This window comes from Arachis hypogaea, chromosome 18 (genome assembly GCF_003086295.3).
Source record: "Arachis hypogaea cultivar Tifrunner chromosome 18, arahy.Tifrunner.gnm2.J5K5, whole genome shotgun sequence".
Taxonomy (NCBI): domain Eukaryota; kingdom Viridiplantae; phylum Streptophyta; class Magnoliopsida; order Fabales; family Fabaceae; genus Arachis; species Arachis hypogaea.
The window spans coordinates 117,951,617-117,970,746 of NC_092053.1; the positions used below are offsets into that span (position 1 = coordinate 117,951,617).

The 19,130-nt window shown below is 35.9% G+C and overlaps 1 protein-coding gene across 2 annotated transcripts; it reads right to left on the minus strand.

Moving 5' to 3' along the window:
- Window positions 1-315: 315 nt before the first annotated feature.
- LOC112770967 (phospholipid-transporting ATPase 1) lies at window positions 316-7,682 on the minus strand. Of its 2 annotated transcripts, XM_029295074.2 has the most exons (8): window positions 6,770-7,587; window positions 5,523-6,561; window positions 5,097-5,403; window positions 3,058-3,766; window positions 2,847-2,970; window positions 2,493-2,712; window positions 1,858-2,316; window positions 316-834 (listed from the first exon to the last, which is right to left on the minus strand). In XM_029295074.2, the coding sequence occupies exons 2-8, from the start codon at window positions 6,493-6,495 to the stop codon at window positions 612-614; spliced, it is 3,015 nt and encodes a 1,004-aa protein (XP_029150907.1). In that variant the 5' UTR covers window positions 6,496-6,561; window positions 6,770-7,587; the 3' UTR covers window positions 316-611. The 2 variants fall into 2 exon arrangements, with proteins under 2 accessions (XP_029150907.1, XP_025671267.1); XM_025815482.3 differs by having other exon boundaries at window positions 5,523-7,682.
- Between the last annotated feature and the right edge of the window lie 11,448 nt (window positions 7,683-19,130).

A 19,130-nucleotide genomic window follows, 5' to 3' on the forward strand; every position in this document is an offset into this window, starting at 1 on the left:
TGACGCGAGGGCGGAGACGCGTCGCAATGGAGGACGGCGAGTGGCACGATAGTGCGAAGTAGCGCAATAAAGGGCGGGGAAGCAGACGCACTGACAAACGTCAACGGTGCACGAGAGGAGAAGTAGAAGAGAGAAGATGAGAGCACGGGTGATTCTTTAAAATTATACGGTACAAATATGCAAAAAATACAGAACCTAATTTTTTAAATTTCAATATTAGATTTAGAGGGGAATTGGCTTACAGGAAGTTGTCCCCTATGAGGCTATGATGTTGCATAGTTATATCAAAGCAGAGTTAAAATAAGCAAGGCAGACTGGAGGAACTAATATTGGAATTTTCATTTAAAATCTATGTAAGAACATATGGGATTCTTTTCATTTCTACTATAATCATCGTCAATTTACAACATGCTAATTTATCTACACAAAAGAATAAAAATACAAGCAACCTCTGAAATGAAAAACCAAAAATACTCTATCCTTCGGATAGAAGACAATGAGACGATGGCAACCAACAGAAGAGAAAAATATTCTGACGCAGCCTAAAGAGTATGTGATGTAACTTTACGAAAGAAAAAGATCGAAGAAAAAAGGAACAAGAGTCACTTGTGTCATCTTGGTGGACCATCAGGGATGGGATACATTTCTATTTGTCTGTTGCCGCCGATGACTCTCTGATTCGCAAATTTCTCGGCTTCTCGTGAGATCTGAATATCACTGGGGTAGTAATATTGATAAATATATTTCACAGCAAAACGAGGAAGCAATGCTGCTATCAAGATTCCTAGCAAACATAACCAGAACAATCCAGTACCTGCAGAATTAAATATGGCCCTGTAAAAATTTGAGAGGCAAACATCAGAATTTATGCATGGAGAAACTAAAGCAATGCAAAAGCTTCTTATGTTAGGAAATCATATGTAATTGGTCTATTTGTGTGCTATACAAATATATATAAGAACGAATAATCATATTAGCTAATAGTGGTCTCACTGTTTTAAAAATAATAAAAAAGATTTAAGATTATTATCGAGTTAGATCTTAATGAGATCAAGTACCACAAATTAAGATCAAGGATCGAAATCAAGATCAAGAATCACAAGACCCTCAATCGTGCTCATGGATCACGTATGATTATAACTTTCTTGATTAACATGGATGATCCTAGGATTAAAGAATTTAACGATTTCCAAGTTCCAACATCATGTGGTGAATGAAGATAAATAAACTAACTTCTACGTTGGGTTCTAAACTTCTAATTTCTAAACATCGTAGTAACTTATTCTAAGCCTATAAAACAAAAAAGCACTTTCTTGAAGGGTTTAGCATCACTCCGGAAATCCAATGAATTAAAAAGAAATGAAATATTATTTCATGCTTGGAACAGGCAACTCCAAAATGCTTGAATATTAGGATAAATCACATTGACTTCCCTAAGACCAAAGCTATGTTGCACACGGCACTCCCTTTAAAAATTTTAAATACACAAACTAACCACAATTGAACTTTAACTGATATTATAGTTAATTCTCTTATATTTCGTAAAACACATCATTGAACTCACAAGGTCAAGGATAAATATGAATATCAAGAAGAGAAATGCTGAGTATAGTATCAGAAAACCACAAGGAAGGCCAGCAAGTTACCCTAAATATTAGGTTCATCAATAAATCCTGGTCATTAAGATCTGTACATTTATTATTGTTTTCCTAGTTTAATTTTCCTCCGTAATCTCGCTTAAGATTGGATGCTCAAGAAACAATAAACAAACACAAGCATACTCATTTAACCACAGACATATACACATACAAGTTTATAGGTATAAAAAGATAGAGAATGGGGAAAGATAGCACATACCAGTATCCGGGAAATGTCGGTATGGCATCGATAATCATGACACAAATGACAGTTGCAACAATAGAGCCCCAAATGACTGCATGAATAACCCAATTCCACCTGATGATGTCCATAGCCAAGTGCAAATTTACCAAAATAACCACTGAAAGTGTCCAAAGATCTCCTATGCTTGATATATCTACAGTGCTTCCCCAGTAGGCAAAAAGGGGAATAAAGAAAACAACAATGCTTTGCCAAAAAGTATCAGCCATTGTCACCCAAAACAATTTTTTATTGTAAGCCTCTCGTCTTTGCCCGGCTCCATAAAGCTGAGGATACTTTAGGAGAGTCCTTTTGCTAAGATCCTTGTCAAGAATACCAACTACAATAGTCGGAAACGCCGTGTAGATTATTGAATACAACATGCTGCTCCACTCATTTATAGCAGTTGTCACAGTGTAGGCAGTGAAAAGCACATACCTGAAAAACGATTTGGAGGAATAAAACATTAACAAAATCATTTTTATCTAAATAACCAGGTAGGTTCAGTTAACAAGAGATAAGAAACCGCGCAAGGCAATGTTTGTGGCATATCTAAATTTACAATATCATAACAAAAATATCTATATATTTACGCATGCTGAACTGTAGCTTACCAAAACAGGACGAGAACAATGATAGCATTTCTGTAAAAATTGTATATTATCATATAACCAAGTCGTTGATAATTCCAATGCCCATGTATGAATAAAAGAGGAACCAAAAACCGAAACTGTCCCATTGCAAAATCTGAAGCCATCACAGCTTGTCGACCCTCCTGTCCACTGATGCCAACTCCAACATCAGCCATTTGGATCATCGAGACATCATTAGCACCTGAAACACATGCATAATAATTACTTATTTTAAAATAAAACATCAATCAGGCAAAGAAAAAAAATATATCCTTATTTTTTTTGTTCTAGTATTTAGTTTAATTTTTTTAAGGAAACAAGTGTAAGATTTCATACCATCTCCGATGGCTAGAGTCATGTCAGCCGTCCTTTTCTTAACAAGGGCAACAATTCCAGCCTTTTGCAACGGAGCCACTCGACAACACAGAACAACAGAACATCTACTTGCAAGTTCAAAGAGCTGGAATCTCAACAGAAATAGACAATGTCAGGAGTTGAGCATGGAATAAAACATTGCAAAGGAAGTTCAATATTTAGTACCATTTACCTCTTCTTCAAGTTCACTGTCAAGAATATACACAAGGCTTGTACCATCAATAATCAAGGCTATTGGTGTTGCAATAGCATCAGAAAATCCTTCAAAATTGTTGTGAACCGCAGATGCAGCCAATGGTTGTCTAGACTTAACAAGAGCATTCTGTAAATGTCTTCTACATGATTCTCTATTGTTGCTATTGATTATAATTTGAGTCATGCTGTTTGTCAAGAGCTTCGAGGAGTAGCCAATTGATATGGCAGTTTCCTGTTTGTCCCCGGTTAATACCCATACTTTAATACCTGCAGTCCTTAGAGACTCGATAGATTCCGGTACTCCTTTCTGTAGTTTATCTTCAATAGCAGTTGCACCCAATATGCACAGATTATTTTCTACATTGCTAGCAACCTTGCGAAGTAAGGCAGCCCTTCCAAGCAAAGCAGTACTTGCTGCTTCAAAGGCAAAGTGCCATTGATCGAATTCTGACACACTCAGGTCCCGCATTCCGATAACAAGGGTCCTCAAACCCAGGGAGGAGTAAGAGTGAAGATGGGTTTCAGTTGCTCGTAGTATTTCAGTGTTCAATGATTTATCTATCACACTAAGCATGGATGTATCTGCTCCTTTTACAAAAAGTTTCACAGAATTGTCTGTGTACCCCAAGATAACTGACATTCGCTTTCGATCACTGTCAAATTCATGCAAACCCAAGACATTGAACCTGCACAGCCCATAATGGGAATATTTTCATTAAAAAAGTGGAAAACCATGACTAGTGGTCCATGAGACTTCATTAAGAGGAATCAAGGGACTTCTTGTTAGTTAGATTTCAGGTAACAAACAAGACAAATAAACACATTGTACTCTATGTATATAATATAGAGCCTGGAAAGAAAGAAGATAAAGTGCACATGTAGATGACTTAACTTTGTTTCCAAATTTATATGGCTCAACCTAGAAAAAAAATTCTCATTTTTGTGGCATTGACCATCAGTAAATCAATGCCATTGCATCTTATCACAACCATCCCTAAGTCATTTTTAACAGTAATGATAGAGACTCAAGGCCCTTAGATACTAATAGATATGAAGAAAAGGAAGAGTGGGTTGACCAAAGAAGCAAATCAGGAAAAGAGACAAACTAAGGTGTAGAGAGGCTCTAATGGCGGTTCAATCTTGCAAGGGGTTCCATTGTGGGGTAGAACAGAATTGAGACTAGAAGACGCCGAAGTGATTCATTATGCCAAGGACATTCTTTCCTTTCTTGTATTTCCTATTTTCCTTAATACTGTTTTCCATATCCGAAACAAACACTTAGTTGGCTGGGAATTCACATTGAAATCAGCATCTCAGACATTCCATTCCTTAGCTCAGATGTAACAACTATTGAACTACGTATTGACCCAATCTTTAATTTTACTTACTGTTCTTGTTGGGGATTCTACAGATCTTGCCTCGCATGACTAAACCCCAGATGGTGAGATGACTAAACCCCAGATGGTGAGATTCTGCCATGTTCCCACAACAAGCACTGCCACAACTTTCTCCCTAGTGCATTCATTCCTAATCTTGTCTAATCCGCCTACTCAACTGATGGAATATCATCATCTTTGCACCACTTAGATTGCTCTCTCATGTTTCTATGCCTGACATTTAGTGATACTTTCCTATCTCATTTAAAAGAGTCAGTAACTTATCCTTTTGTCTTGCAATCTCCAACTTTCAACTGTAAGCTTAAATCAGTGCGTCTGTTTCTGAATTATACTTTAGTGTGTCTAGTGCTGAATTATTCTAAGTTCCCATTCATTTTCTTTCTTGATTTGCTAACTGCTATCTCTATATTCAATAAACACATTCAAGGCCAACCAATATATATAAATAAAAGATAAAGAAACTCATAATCTAAGTTCCACAGGAAATTCCAAACAAAAAAATGTGCTGACAACCTTCCTATCTGCTCAGTCAACATTAAGTCAAAACTAGTAACACCATAAAGTTCAGAGTATAGAAAAGATGAAAAGCAGAAGTTTTAGGAAAAGAAGGTCAGTTTACCTTTGTCTTTTTCCATGAATATCAATGACAATGTGACCTGAGGTTCGTTCTATGAGCATGAAGCCATAGGCAGCAGCAGCATATGCTAATGCTTGTTCATCCGGAGATTCCCCTTGGTAATCTATCAGCTTAACTGTAGGATCAGATGTATCAACAACGAGAGGTACAATTGTATTGCAGGCTGCCAGTGCTAAGAAAAAATCATATATTTGTTTTCCCTCAACATTTCCAAAACCATTTTTTGATAATTGCAAAAGCTTTTGATTGACCTTCACCTTCATCTTTGGCTTCAAGACCTTTCCATCCACTAAGATCAAATAATGACACAAAAATAGAACATTTTAATTATAAACAAGCTCCTGCATTATAGGGGATGTTAAAAGTGAATTAGCACAAAACTAAAATATTGGAAATACTGAGTTGCACCTTGAGCAGAGCATTCAGCTTGATGCCCATGCTCCAAACTTGCTTCTGTGGAACTGTAATCGACACCCCAGATGCTCGCACATTGAAACTCCATCTTGTTCTCGGTAAGTGTACCGGTTTTGTCAGAGAAGACATATTTAATTTGGCCTAGGTCTTCATTAATGTTCAGAGCCCTGCACTGAAATCTTGAATTTGTTGCTGCATCATACATTCTGGAGTCCCGGATCATGAAATATGCCTGACCAACACGGACGAGCTCCATGGATATATACAAGGATATGGGGATCATCACCTGGAACACTATAACTGACTTAAGGAAAGTAAAAAGGATTTCCAATCCCCATCCGTAATATTGATAGCTTTCCTTTTCACCTTCGGAAAAGTCTAGTTTCCTGTAATAAGGCATCAAATCCAGCTCATTCTTGTGGCTCTTTAACCAAATAGCGGCACAAACCGAGGTGACTGTACACAATGTTACAAGAAAGACAGAAAGCATAATGATCTCCAAGTTCATGTGAGTCTCAAGCTGGCTCCTCTTCGACGGAGCACCTGAGTTGTTGAGCATCGCTTTGGTCTCGTGACCACAATACACGGCAACACCAACACCCCAATTAGTATTCTTGAGTTCACAGCCTCTAAGGACAATATTGGAGGACCCAAGCGACAACCTCTTTCCATCAACTTCCATGTTACCCTGAAATCCATATATGTTCCTATTTGGCTTCTCACACTTAATTAACCCAATAAACCTCTCCTTCTCTGGCACCTTCGCTTGAGTCTCTTGTTTCGCATACCGAGTCTTCAAATTAGACTCTCCATCAAGGTTAGTAGTCTGCACATACGCAACCCCAGTAGGATCACTAGTTGAAAGCAACACAATATCACATGGAATGGTTTCGTTTGCAGCAATCTTAACGATCTCACCAACTTTTACATCCTTCCACTTCTTCCCTTGAAACTGGCCGTCAACCATAACGGACGCAATTCGGTTATTCTCGACTTTGTCTGATTTGTGCCTCCTCCAATCCTCAAAAGCATCCTTAACAGCAGTAACAAACAAAACAAATGCAAGTGGTAAAATGGAAACACCTCTACCGAAAACAGCAAGCTGAGGCAGCTGATTAAGGATTGCAATGATGAGAAAGTAAATGTAAGCAACTCTATGAAACTGTTCAAACAAGTTCCTTGGAAGAAATGTGATAATTGAGTACTTGCTAGTACGAATCGAATTCCCGGAAAATTCAAACCTCTCGTTTGTCCTCTCTGGATCATCAACATACACCAATCTTGCATCCTCATCACTGATTTCCTTCTGAGACATACTTAAAGCTCCAGAATCAGCACCCTTTGACCCATAGCTAACAGGCTTGGATCCTGAGTGGCCAAAAGTCGAGTTCCTTGATGAATTGTTCATGGAAGAGCTGAAATTGGGAAAATTCTCAACTTGGTCCATCGTAATTCATAAGTGATGCAATAATTGTTTGTCTTTGAATTCAATTAAAGAGGTAAATCTTGGGGTTTGGAGTGTTCTGGAAGACTTCCGAGAAGAAGTTGATAAAGCTGAGAACTCATGATGCGAAAACTAAAGAGACAAAACATATGAGACACTCTCTTGATTCCAACGTGGTACCAGACAAATTAGGCTTCTACGGCAACGCAAGTACACAACATAGGAGTTTAAGAAGAAATAAATTATAATAATCAAGATTTAAAAAGAAAAGGGAAAATCCAGAAGCTCAAATTACTAAAAAAGATAGTGTGCGGTTAGAAACTTAAGAATTGAGTTTTGAGACCAAAGTGGTGGTGAGTTTCAACATTGAAGCACGTTGAGATGGTAGAGAAAGTAGTGTATTGTTATAGCTATAGTGGTGGTTGCAGAAGCGTGTATATGAGAGAGAGGTGGCGAAATTGCACAAGGTCGAAGACAATATAGAAGCGAGAGAGAGAGAGAGAGACGACGACGACGACGACGACGGCAAATCGGCAATTGTCGCTTGTAAGAAAGGAAGAACAAGTCAGTGTCAGTGATCGTTGGACGAAGCGCGTGCAATATTACTTGTTAATCATGGGTTGGCTAAACTTTCTTTTTTTTTTGGTTTAGTTTTTTTCTTTTGGGTCAAAAATTTTCGATATGAATTGATTTTTGGAGTTATGTCTAGTGATGAGTTGGAGAGTGATGTATTTTGGTATAGTGGTTTTAGCTTTCTCACTAACGACGAGATTATTAAAAAAAATTAACTCAATTAAGAAATCTTGCATATAGCCAGATGATTTACTGCTACACATACAAGTAAAAAGGCCGTACAAGTTTTACAAGTTATCAGCCCAAACTACATTAACACGCGCATTAACTCATTTTGAATGGAGCGTAACTACACGCGCCCCACTCAAACGGTTCCTCTTCGTCTTCTTCTTCTTCTTCTTCTCTTCTTCTTCTTCTTCTTCCTCTTCCTCTTCCTCTTCCTCTTCCTCTTCTTCTTCTTCGTTTTTTTTTTCGATTTTCATGGTTTCTAAAATTCTTCTTCCTCTTCCTCTTCCTCTTCCTCTTCCTCTTCTTCTTCTTCTTCTTCTTCTTCTTCGTTTTTTTTTCGATTTTCATGGTTTCTAAAATTCTTTTTCTTCTTCTTGCTGCACGTTCTTCTTCCTCTTACTCTTCTTCTTCTCCTTTTCTTTCGTTTCTGCACGTTCTTCTTCCTCGTTTTCCTCTTTTTCTTCTTCTTCATTTACGTCTTTTCTCTCTGTTTTTTCTTTTTTTTCGATTTTTCATGGTAAAATCGTTTTTGAAGAAGAAGAAGAAGCAGAAGATGAGGAGGAGAAAGAGAAAGAGTTCTGAATTATGCATAAGATGTACTTCAACGAATTTTGGGTGTATTTTCTTAAATCCTTTAGGTGTATTCCTATAATCGTTTGGGTGAATTCTTGTAACCGTTTGGGTGTATTTTCTGTAATCCTTTGGGTGTATTTCTGTAATCATTTGGGTGTATTTGAGTGATATCTGACTGATATCTATGGGTGTATCTGACTCATATCTATGGGTGTATCTTACTGATATCTATGGGTGTATTTTTCATTTCAGAAAAAATGGCAGGCAGAAACCAAGCTGAAAAAAATGTAAGAACAAATATATGTCTTCGATCAAATCAGTTTTTCATAATAGAAATATATCTAACTCTAATTTTGCTTTGTTTACAGCAAATCAAGGATCTAAAGTGTGCAACCCATCTGTTGAGTGAGAAATTCAGAAATATGAGCGAGGAGAAGTGATGCAATAAGACTGTCCAGACCATCCTCATTGTTATTGAGTCCATTTTGTCAGATAGATTCTAATGATATTGTCACTGATTAATGTAATTGTTATATACTCTTGTAAGAAATTGAACACATGGTGTAAATATATTTGATCCAATTATAAGTAAATTTTTTTTCCATAATTAAACTCTCTCTGGTGTATTCAAAATGTCTGATTTACAGGTACTATAATATGAAGTGGTGATCCAGATAGATTGGAACCCATATATGACGGTCTGCATAATACACCCAAACACAGACTATAAATACACCCGATAAAAAATTAAATTTACACCTCTACTGCAGATTTTAACCCAACACTACCTGAAAGCCACTTGTTGTCCACAAGACCAAAATTAATTAAACTCTCTCTGGTGTATTCAAAATGTCTGATTTACAGGTACTATAATATGAAGTGGTGATCCAGATAGATTGGAACCCATATATGACGGTCTGCATAGAGATCTGCATAATACACCCAAACACAGACTATAAATACACCCGATAAAAAATTAAATTTACACCTCTGCTGCAGATTTTAACCCAACACTACCAGAAAGCCACTTGTTGTCCACAAGACCAAAATTAATTAAACTCTCTCTGGTGTATTCAAAATGTCTGACTTATAGGTACTATAATATGAAGTGGTGATCCAGATAGATTGGAACCCATATATGACGGTCTGCATAGAGATCTGCATAATACACCCAAACACAGACTATAAATACACCCGATAAAAAATTAAATTTACACCTCTGCTGCAGATTTTAACCCCACACTACCTGAAAGCCACTTGTTGTCCACAAGACCAAAATTAATTAAACTCTCTCTGGTGTATTCAAAATGTCTGATTTACAGGTACTATAATATGAAGTAGTGATCCAGAATTCCAAATAGATTGGAACCCATATATGACGGTCTGCATAGAGATCTGCATAATACACCCAAACACAGACTATAAATACACCCGATAAAAAATTAAATTTACACCTCTGCTGCAGATTTTAACCCAACACTACCTGAAAGCCACTTGTTGTCCACAAGACCAAAATTTAGCAGAAAATCATTCCAATTCCTATCAAATGAGTCTTTGCTATGAGGGTTTCATTTTTTCTCTTTGCTACATGTAATCAATTGATTCTTAATCTTGTTTTCCTTCCTATTTGTGCTCCACTTCGCCCTGATTCAGCTGACAATCTGAGGTTGAATCATCTATTATCTTCAAAACGAGTTCAAACTTTGATTTCAGAAACCAGAAAATCGAAAAGAAAACGAAGCTGGAGTTACAGAGAGAAGAACTAACGTCAATGACGAAGAACAAACCAATGAGAAAGGAGAAGAAAAGAACGATCGAAAAACCAGGGGAAGACGCGCGAGAAGAAGAACGATGAAATTTGGAAAGAAGGAAAACAAAGAAGGAAACAAATCTTTTAAATTTGGTAGTTATACAAACGCGGGATCTTTGTATAGCGCGTGTAAGTGACGTAGGAGTTGCAACGCGTTTTAGTGAATTAGGCGTTAATGAACTTGTAATAGTTACAAGCCCTAATCGCTTGTATACTGAGCTTTTCCCTTATAAAAAATATAAAAAAGTTTCTCGCTAATGGCGAGATGAATTTTGATTTTTTTTTAAATAAAAAAATATCTCGTTAGTTGAAAAAAATTAAAAAAAAATTATTTTCTTTAAAAAAAGATGACTTTGTATAAATAATATGATGTTTGTCAGTAGTTCGTAAGCTTTTTAATAGACTGATTTAATAGTTTCAGTATCTCATTTTATACAAAATTGTAATAATTTAGTATTATTTGTACCAAAAGTTAGGGGTGTTCATGGTTTGGTTAATCCAAAAACCAAACCAGTTTTTTGGTTAACCAAAAATATAGTATTGGTTAATTAACCAAATTGGTTTTACATGATGAAACCGGTTATTAACCGGTTAATGAATTTTAAAACCGGTTTTTAATCAGTTATTAAAATAAAAACCGGTTTTTAAAAAAATAACCAGTTTTTATATAAAAAATCGGTTTTTGTACTAAAAAACCAGTTTTTGTACCAAAAAACCGGTTTTTGTACCAAAAAACCGGTTTTTGTACTAAAAAATTGGTTTTATACCATAAAATTGGTTTTTACATGTAAAAATATATTTTTACACAAAAATTAATATTTTTACATATAAAACCCAAATTTTTACACAAAAAACCAGTTTTTGTCCCAAAAACCGATTTTTATACTAAAAAATTGGTTTTTATACCATAAAAATAGGTTTTTACATGTAAAAATAGATTTTTACACAAAAATTAATATTTTTACATACAAAAACCCAAAATTTTAAACCTTTTTTTAATTGAATTTTTTTAATCTAATTTTTTTCTTTCTAAATGATACGAGTAATATTTGTAAATAATGAAGTCCCTTCCATTGCTTTCGTTCCTTTTTCTTTCTTATCTCTTTTCAATATTTTCTATAAATAATTTTTTCTCTTTCTCTCTCTCTCCTCTTCTCTTTCTTTTCTCTCTCTCTCTCCCATTTTTCTCTCTCTTCCTCTCTTTCTCTTCTCTCTCTCCCCCTCCTCTCTCTCTCTCTCTCTCTCTCTCTCTCTCTCTCTCTATCTCTCCCCTTCCCCTTCCCCCTCTTTCTCCCCCTCCCCTTTCGTTCTCTCTATCCTTCTCTCCCTCTCTCTCCCCATGCTCTCTCTCTCCCCCTCCCTCTTCTCTCTCCCCTCCTCTCCCTCTCCCCTTCTCTCTCCCCTCTTCTCTTTTCTCTCTCTCCTTCTCTCTCCCTATCCTCTCTCTCTCCCTCTCTCTTTCTATCTCTTTGTCTTCTTTCTCTCTCTGCTTCTCTCTCTCTTATCCTTCTTCTCTTTCTTATCTCTCTCTTTTTTCTTTCTCCTCCTCTATCTTCGCCTCCTCTCTCTCTTCTCTCTCGCTTTAGAGAGAAGAGGAGAAAAGAGATAGAAGAGGGATAGAGATTGAGAGAAGGTTGAGAGAGAAAGAGAAAAGAGAGAGTAAGAAAAGAAAGAGGAGAAGGAGAGAAAATGAAGAGAGGAAGAGGAGGAGAGAGAGAAAGAAGAAAAGGAAAGAGAGATGAGCGAGAGAGAGAGAAAGAGAGAAAAGAAAAAAGAGAGAGAGAGGAAGGAGAGGGGAGAGAGAGAGAGAAAGAGAGAGAAAGAGAGAGAGAAGGGAAAAGAGAGGAGAAAGTAGAGAGATATGGGAGAGAGAGAGAGAAGGAGAGGAGAGGAGAGAGAGAGAGAGAGGAGGGGAGAGATAGAAAAAGGGGAGAGATGATTAGAGAGAGAAAGGGGAGGAGAGAGGAAGAGAGAGAACGGAGGGGGAGAAAGAGGGCAAGGAAAGAGAGAGAGAGAGAGAAAGAGAGAGAGAGAGAGAGGAAGTGATAGAGCGGAGAGAAGGAGAGAGAGATAGAGAGAGAAGGAGAGAAAGAGAGAGGGAGAGAGAGAAAGAGGGAAGGGGAGAGAGAGGGAGAGAAGGATAGAGAGACAAGGGAGAGAGAAAGAAAGACGAGGTGGAGAGAGAGAGAAAGAGAGAGAGAGAGAGGAAGGGGAGAGAGAGAGGAGGAAGAGGGGAGAGAGAGAGAGAGAGAGAGAGAGAAAGAGAGGAAGATAGGGAAAGAGAGAGATAGGGGAGAGAGAGGAGGAGAGAAAGAGAGAAAAAGGAGAGAGAGAGAGAGAGAAGCGGAGAGAGAAGGAAAGGAGAGAGGAGATAAAGAGAAAAATGAGTTAGAGAGAGAAGGGAGAGAGGGGGGAAGGAAAGGGGAGAGAGAAGGAAAAGGGAGAGAAATAGGGAGAAAAGAAGAGAGAGAGAGAAGGGGATAGAGAATAGAGAGAGAGAGAGGGGATAGGGAGAGAGAAAAGGAGAGGAGGAGAAAGAGGAAAATGAGAGAGAGAGAGAGAGGAGGGAGAGTAGGGAAAAAGAGAGATAGGAGGAGAGAGAGAGAGAGAGAGAAAGAGAGAGTAAGGGGGAGAGGGAGGGAGAGAGAAAGGGAGAGGGAGAGAGAGAGAGAGAGAGAGAGAGAGAGAGAGAGAGAGAGAAAGAGTATGTAATTTGGTTTTGAAATTAAGTTTTGATTTTAATTTGGTTTTGGTTTTGGTTAACCGGTTAAAAACCGGTTTCTTTTAATTTGGTTTTGGTTAACCAATTCTAAAAAATATGGATATGGTTTTTAAATTGTTTCATTAAACTGGTTAACCAAAATGTGGTTATGGTTTTTTAACCGGTTAACCACATTTTGGTTTTTTTATGAACACCCCTACCAAAAGTTGACTAATTTATAACAAAAATCTATAAAAATATTTGTAAAAGAGTTTAGTGCGAGAAGGAAGAAGATCATTTATACAAAATTTAAGGGTGGGCGGGGGACTTCACCTAACATGCATGAAAAACGCGTGGCGCAATCCCATACTTTTCGCTATTGTTTGGAATCCTTTTGCAAGAATGGCAGAATTCTGTACAGACCCTAAGATACGTGGCTTCTTCCAGACTTCTCGCACTCACCAAGTTGTCAGCGTTAGTTTCTCGCCTATAGCAAGAAGCCTTGGCCTATCACGGTGGCATCTACTAGTTCAACCTACTAGTTCAACATCCACTGAGTTGCATATCACCACAACAAAAGTAATATAGAAAATAATGTGTTTCTGTTCTAATTTTTTCTTTTATTTAAGAGAGAGAAAAAATAAGAAAAATAAAATAAAAAAGAAGAAAAATACTATTGACAAGATCAAATCAAATCAAATTTCTAATTTCTTTCATGAATTTTTCTGTAAATAGAATTAGTTATAATATTTTTTTAATTTAATTTTAAGAATTTTATAATTAATTTTTTTATTTTAGGTTAGTATATTTTAATTTTAATTATTTCTATTTTTATAATTTCTCTATAAAAAAATAATTTCCTACACATTTGATATAACATAATATTCGAATACTTTAAGTTGGTATTAGAGTAAGATCTCTGCATTGTGTTTTTGATTTATAGTTATGGTTGACAATTTATATTTTCTCAGTTATTAATCATGAACAGAAAGAGTCAACCACTCCCACTCTATCAGATTTAAAATCTGAGTAACGGATATTAATTAATGATGACTCCCATTCGGTTCAGATCACTACTTTTCGACTGAATAAATGGTCAAATTATTTTAGGTGATCTCAATCAGTTCAGATGTACACACATTCGTAGAAAAGAGAAAATTAGATATCTCACCGGTGAACGAAGCCAGTCTAATGTCGTTGACCCACAATATAATGTGTAAGATATTAAAAATTTCATAGTGATGACATGACTAGTAAACTCAATGGAAGAGGATAGTGAATTTAGTGAAGGAGGTTATTAATAGTAACTATATATATTATATCACTGTCAAGGACTTGTGGAATAACATTAAGGAGATATATTCTGGTATTGAAAATAAATCCTAAATTTATGAACTCACTCTAAAATTTAGAGAAATTCAACAAAAGGGTGACAATGTCACTAAATATTTTTTATACATTGAAGCGGGTGGCAAGACCTTGACTATTTCAATAACTACAAGTGAAATTTAGCTATTGATGCTAAACATCACCAACAAACAGTGAAAAAAGGAGAATATTTCAATTGTTTGTAGGCCTCAATATGGAACTGGATGAGGTTCGTGACAAGAGCAATTCTATCCTCAATTGGAAAGTATTTGCTGAAATTAGAAGAGAAAAAACCTGTAAAGCTGTAATGATAAAAAAGACAGGCAAGACTGAATAGACTTTTTAAGAGCCTATGCACTCTTGGTGGCACCTGCTACATTTAAAAATTCATCAAATTAGAAACATCCCTCCAATATTTGGTGTGATCACTGTAATAAATCTTCTTATACCTGAAAAATCTGTTGGAAGATTCATAAAAAGCTAGCACATCTTAAAAACAACAAATCTAGTCCCAAAATACGCTTTATCCTAACTGCTCATGAACCTGAAAAATTATCATTGAGTAAAGAATATGTTGAGCAGCTTATAGGGTTGTTAAATTATAATTTTGTGTCTAATAATCTTAGTAGTTCTTTGGCTCAAATAGGTAATTTTAGTATTCCTATTTTCTTTAATTGCATCTCAAATTTGAATGCACCATAGATTGTCGATTCAAGTACATTTAACCATATGACCAGCTTCTTCCCTTTGTTTAAAACTTATTTTTTTTATTTTAAAAATGAGAAAATTAGAATTGCTAATAGTAGTTTTTCATCTATTGCTAGAAAATATACAATTAAATTGTCCAAAAATACCGACATAAAAATGTCCTACATGTACCAAAGCTTTCTTGTAATTTTCTCTTTATTAGTAAAAGTTGTAAGGATTTCAATTGTAATGTGACGTTCCTTGACACTGATAGTATTTTTTAGGACTGAACCTCTAAAAAGATGATTGGCAATGCTAAAATGATAAATGACTCTATCATTTTGAAAATATTTCATAGGATAAAAGTAGTTCAAGAATTTAATGATTCTTTAGCACAATAGACTAGGGCACCCTAGTTTTTCATATATCAAATAATTATTTCCAAATTTATTTAAGAATATTAATTCTTCCTTACTTGTAGGTGAAAGTTGTATTTGTGTAAAGAGCCGTAGAGTTTTTATTATTCTCAACTTTATCATGCATCTAAACATTTTCACTTCATTCATAGTCATATATTGACTCCATCAAAAATAACAATTCAATTTGAAAAAAAAATTATTTGTAATTTTTATTGATGACCACATATGACTATGTTAGATCTATCTCATGTACGAAAAAGCTAAGGTTCCTAAAATTTTTCATTATTTCTTAATAATTGTGGAAACACAATTTGATACAAATTTCAATATCAAAAAGTGATAATGGTACTGAATACTTTAATAAAAATCTTGGTAAATTTTTTCAAGAGAAAGGTATATTTAGCATCAATTCACATGCTCCAATACATCCCAACAAAATGGCAATGCTAAAAGGAAGAATAAATATCTTCTTAAAGTAGCATGTGCCATTATGTTTGAGGATAATGTTCCAAAATATTTATGAGGAGATGCTATTCTAACAGCAGCCTAATTCATCATTAATTGAATGTTTGTGCATGTGTTAAATTATTGCACAATGTTGGATACGTTAAAAAAATTTCATCATGTAGGTTACATTCTGACTTACCTTTAAGAGTTTTTGGTTGTATTGTATTTTTGCATACACCTTCATATCAGTCTAAACTTGATCCAAGGGTAGAAAAATATATTTTTATTGGTTACTCTCCAAGTCAAAAGGGTTATAAATTTTTCAATCCATACATAAAGATATTTCATGTAAGTATGAATGTTATTTTTTTAGAACATAAAACTTTTTTTTAGAAAATTTCTCTTTCTGGAGAGAGTCTAAGTGAAGAAAAATTTTGTAAACTTTTACTCACTCTTATCTTACATATTGAGGATACAACTTTTACTGATCAAACAAATTCTAAAATTGTGTTAGAATTAGTTGGAACTCAAACAAAAAAAGAAATATCACAATCAGAAAAAGAACTTCAATGTTATGTTTGAAAATATTCCAAAAAGATTAGAGACTAGCTTCTCATTTGTACCAATCCAATCTGAAAATCTGAAAGACGGCCTAATTGTATTAACTTAAAAACTTTCATATAATTTTGAAATTTCTATTTCTAATAATAACCTACCAATAGCCCTTAGAAAAGAAATCATAATTTGTACCAAAAGGGCGTTGTCTCGTGCCGTCGCCGCCGCGCCTTGCCTCCATCACCATTGGAGCTTCGACCGCCGCTGTTCGCCATTCCAAACTGTTGTTGCTGCCGCTATCATGGTCGTCACCATCGTAGAGAAGATGAGGAGAGAAAAGGTAGCGCGTGAGAGAGCGAAGACGCAAGAGGGAAGGAGAACGCGACAGCTAGAGAGGGAGGCAGCATCGCCGCTGTCGCACATCACCACCGTCACCGTCGCTAGGATTATCGCCGCCACCACTATTAAAGACGAACCAAGTCATGCCCTAGCTACCGGAACTAATCGAGTTGGTGTTGCTGCCATAGGCACGATCATTCTTGCTTCTGGTTTCTGATCTTCTGATTGCTGGAATTTGCTGCAGTGGGAGCCGTTGCCACTGCCAAGAGCCAACAACGGGGCTGCTGCTACTGTTGGTTCTGATTCTGCTACCATGGTTCTGGTCTTATCTTTTCCTTAATTCTGATTCATTTGCACGTTCTGTTTTGTCACTACTGTAATTGCCATGCTCTAGTTTTAATTCAATTCTAGTCTTTGCTTTGTCTAGAATTCCCAAGGCTATTTTTGCCCTTGATTACACTAAATTTGAAATCCTTGTTCTGTTGCAACCATCATCATTTCTGTGGGAAATAACACTTCTGTCGTTTGGTTGATGCCGCTACCGCTGTCTCGATTACGTTGTTAATGCGACATTGAGGTAGGAGAGTTATTTTAAAATTAACTGTTTTAATTTACGAATGCCGTTGAAGTTTAGTGAGTAACTGCAAATAATTTATAAATGTCTCGTTTGATTAATTGATGAAAATTGATAAAATTGAGATTGTTGGTGATTGTCAATATAATTGAAATGTGATGAAATTGCGATTAATTTTGTGTTATTTGTTAAATTGATTGAATTTGGTGATGAAATTGGTTGAATTGTGGCTGTGAATGGTGATTAACTGGTGAGATTGGTTTTGGTTTGAGGTTGTGATTGTTACTGGTTTTTTTTCTTATGGTTTTGAAGTTACTAGAAACTCTTATTTTAATTGATTATGTCAAGTTGGTAGCTATTGAATTCTATTGAATTGTTCGTTTGATGACGTTGTGGTGGTTGTTATTGTTGATTTACGATTAACTGGAATTGATTTTGAGAACTGTTAAAGCATTGAAGTTTAATCATTGAATTGTTTCTTGAAATCTAACTTTTAAAATAAAATAGTAACCTTGCTAGAGAGTAAATGACTTTAAAATAACTAGAATAGTGGAAGGCTGATTTTTGGGGTTACTAGTTGATTGAGTTTAAAATTGAAAGGATTCTATGATATGTGAAAAGTAATTACGAATTGATGAGATTGGAGTTGGATTGATGGATTACATGAAAATTGTGGAGTATGATTGATTTGTTAATTGTTATGAATTGTGAATGTCCAATTGATTGAGAATCTTCTGTTTGATAACTGTTGAGAAAAGTTTGATGAGATGAGATGTTGAGAAAGAGGGAGACCGTAAGGGTGGCTAAGCCCGAGTTTTAGGCGAAGTACTGCCGAAATTTTTATAAAATTTAGGACTTTATTTGAAATGCTATTTTAAAAGATTTGGTTTTAGAAAGTTAAATTATTTGAGACTTATTTAGTTGGAAAAATATTTATTCTATTTTGAATTTGATTTATTAAGAAAAGTATAATGTTTTAAATTCTATCTTTTGAGAAGGGAGTTTGTTTTAAGTAATAATTTGAGTTCGATTTATTAAGGAAATGAATTTTTGTTAAACGATAAAGAAGTTTGGCTATCTAGAAACCTGAGGCAATGATAAGTGAATAATAAATAAGGTGATGCGGAGGTATGTATAGTTAAGCGGTGATGCGAAGGTACGTTTAATAATATGGGGATGCGGAGGTATGAGTATGTAATCGGTGATGTGGAGGTAAAATGAAAAGAAAGAAAATAAAAAGTCATGAGTGAAATAAATAATTGAAATAAATTATGATTCATGAAAATGAAATGTGAATGGGCCTTGTGCCAAATTGCTAATGCGAAAGGACCCGCCTAACTGATAGCCTGAGATTGCTAATGTGGGAATGTTCGCCTAACTAATAGCACTGTTTCTTACTGCGATATACATTAAGGTATTATTATGATGAGGCCTAATTGACACGGGTAACCGTGATGCCAAGGTGTCTAACTGACACAATAAAAAAACCATATTCGGGGTTCGTCCCGAGTAACGTCGGGTTGCGGGTAGACAACCGACGCATGAGCTCATGCACTACAAGAGAGGCGCAGAATACCGGTGGTTTTCTTCTTGATTAGCGGCGGTTTTAACCCGCCGCAAAATCAAAGGCCGGCGGCTAACTGGAAAGCCATGGAGATGGGCGCTGAGATTGGGTTCGGCGGCGGTTTCCAGCAACCGCTGGTATAACTGCCACTAAATCAAAATTTTGCGGCACACGATTAGAAAACTACTGCCAAATGAGACTGACACGATTTGCTCCTTGTTTACCGGCGGTTTTCAAACCACCGCGATGTATCTCGATATGTCCAAGTTGGGGCACATTTAGCGGCGGTTTTAAATCGCCGCTAAATTGTACTATAGTTT

Bases quoted from the DNA above. Each gene is read 5' to 3' on its own strand.
- LOC112770967 (XM_025815482.3), bottom strand. From the start codon at position 6,975: ATGGACCAAGTTGAGAATTTTCCCAATTTCAGCTCTTCCATGAACAAT. The intron at 2,317-2,492 runs GTAAGCTACAGT...ATCGTTTTTCAG, and splicing joins ATTGTTCTCGTCCTGTTTTG to GTATGTGCTTTTCACTGCCT. The intron at 835-1,857 runs GTATGTGCTATC...AAATTTTTACAG, and splicing joins CCGACATTTCCCGGATACTG to GGCCATATTTAATTCTGCAG.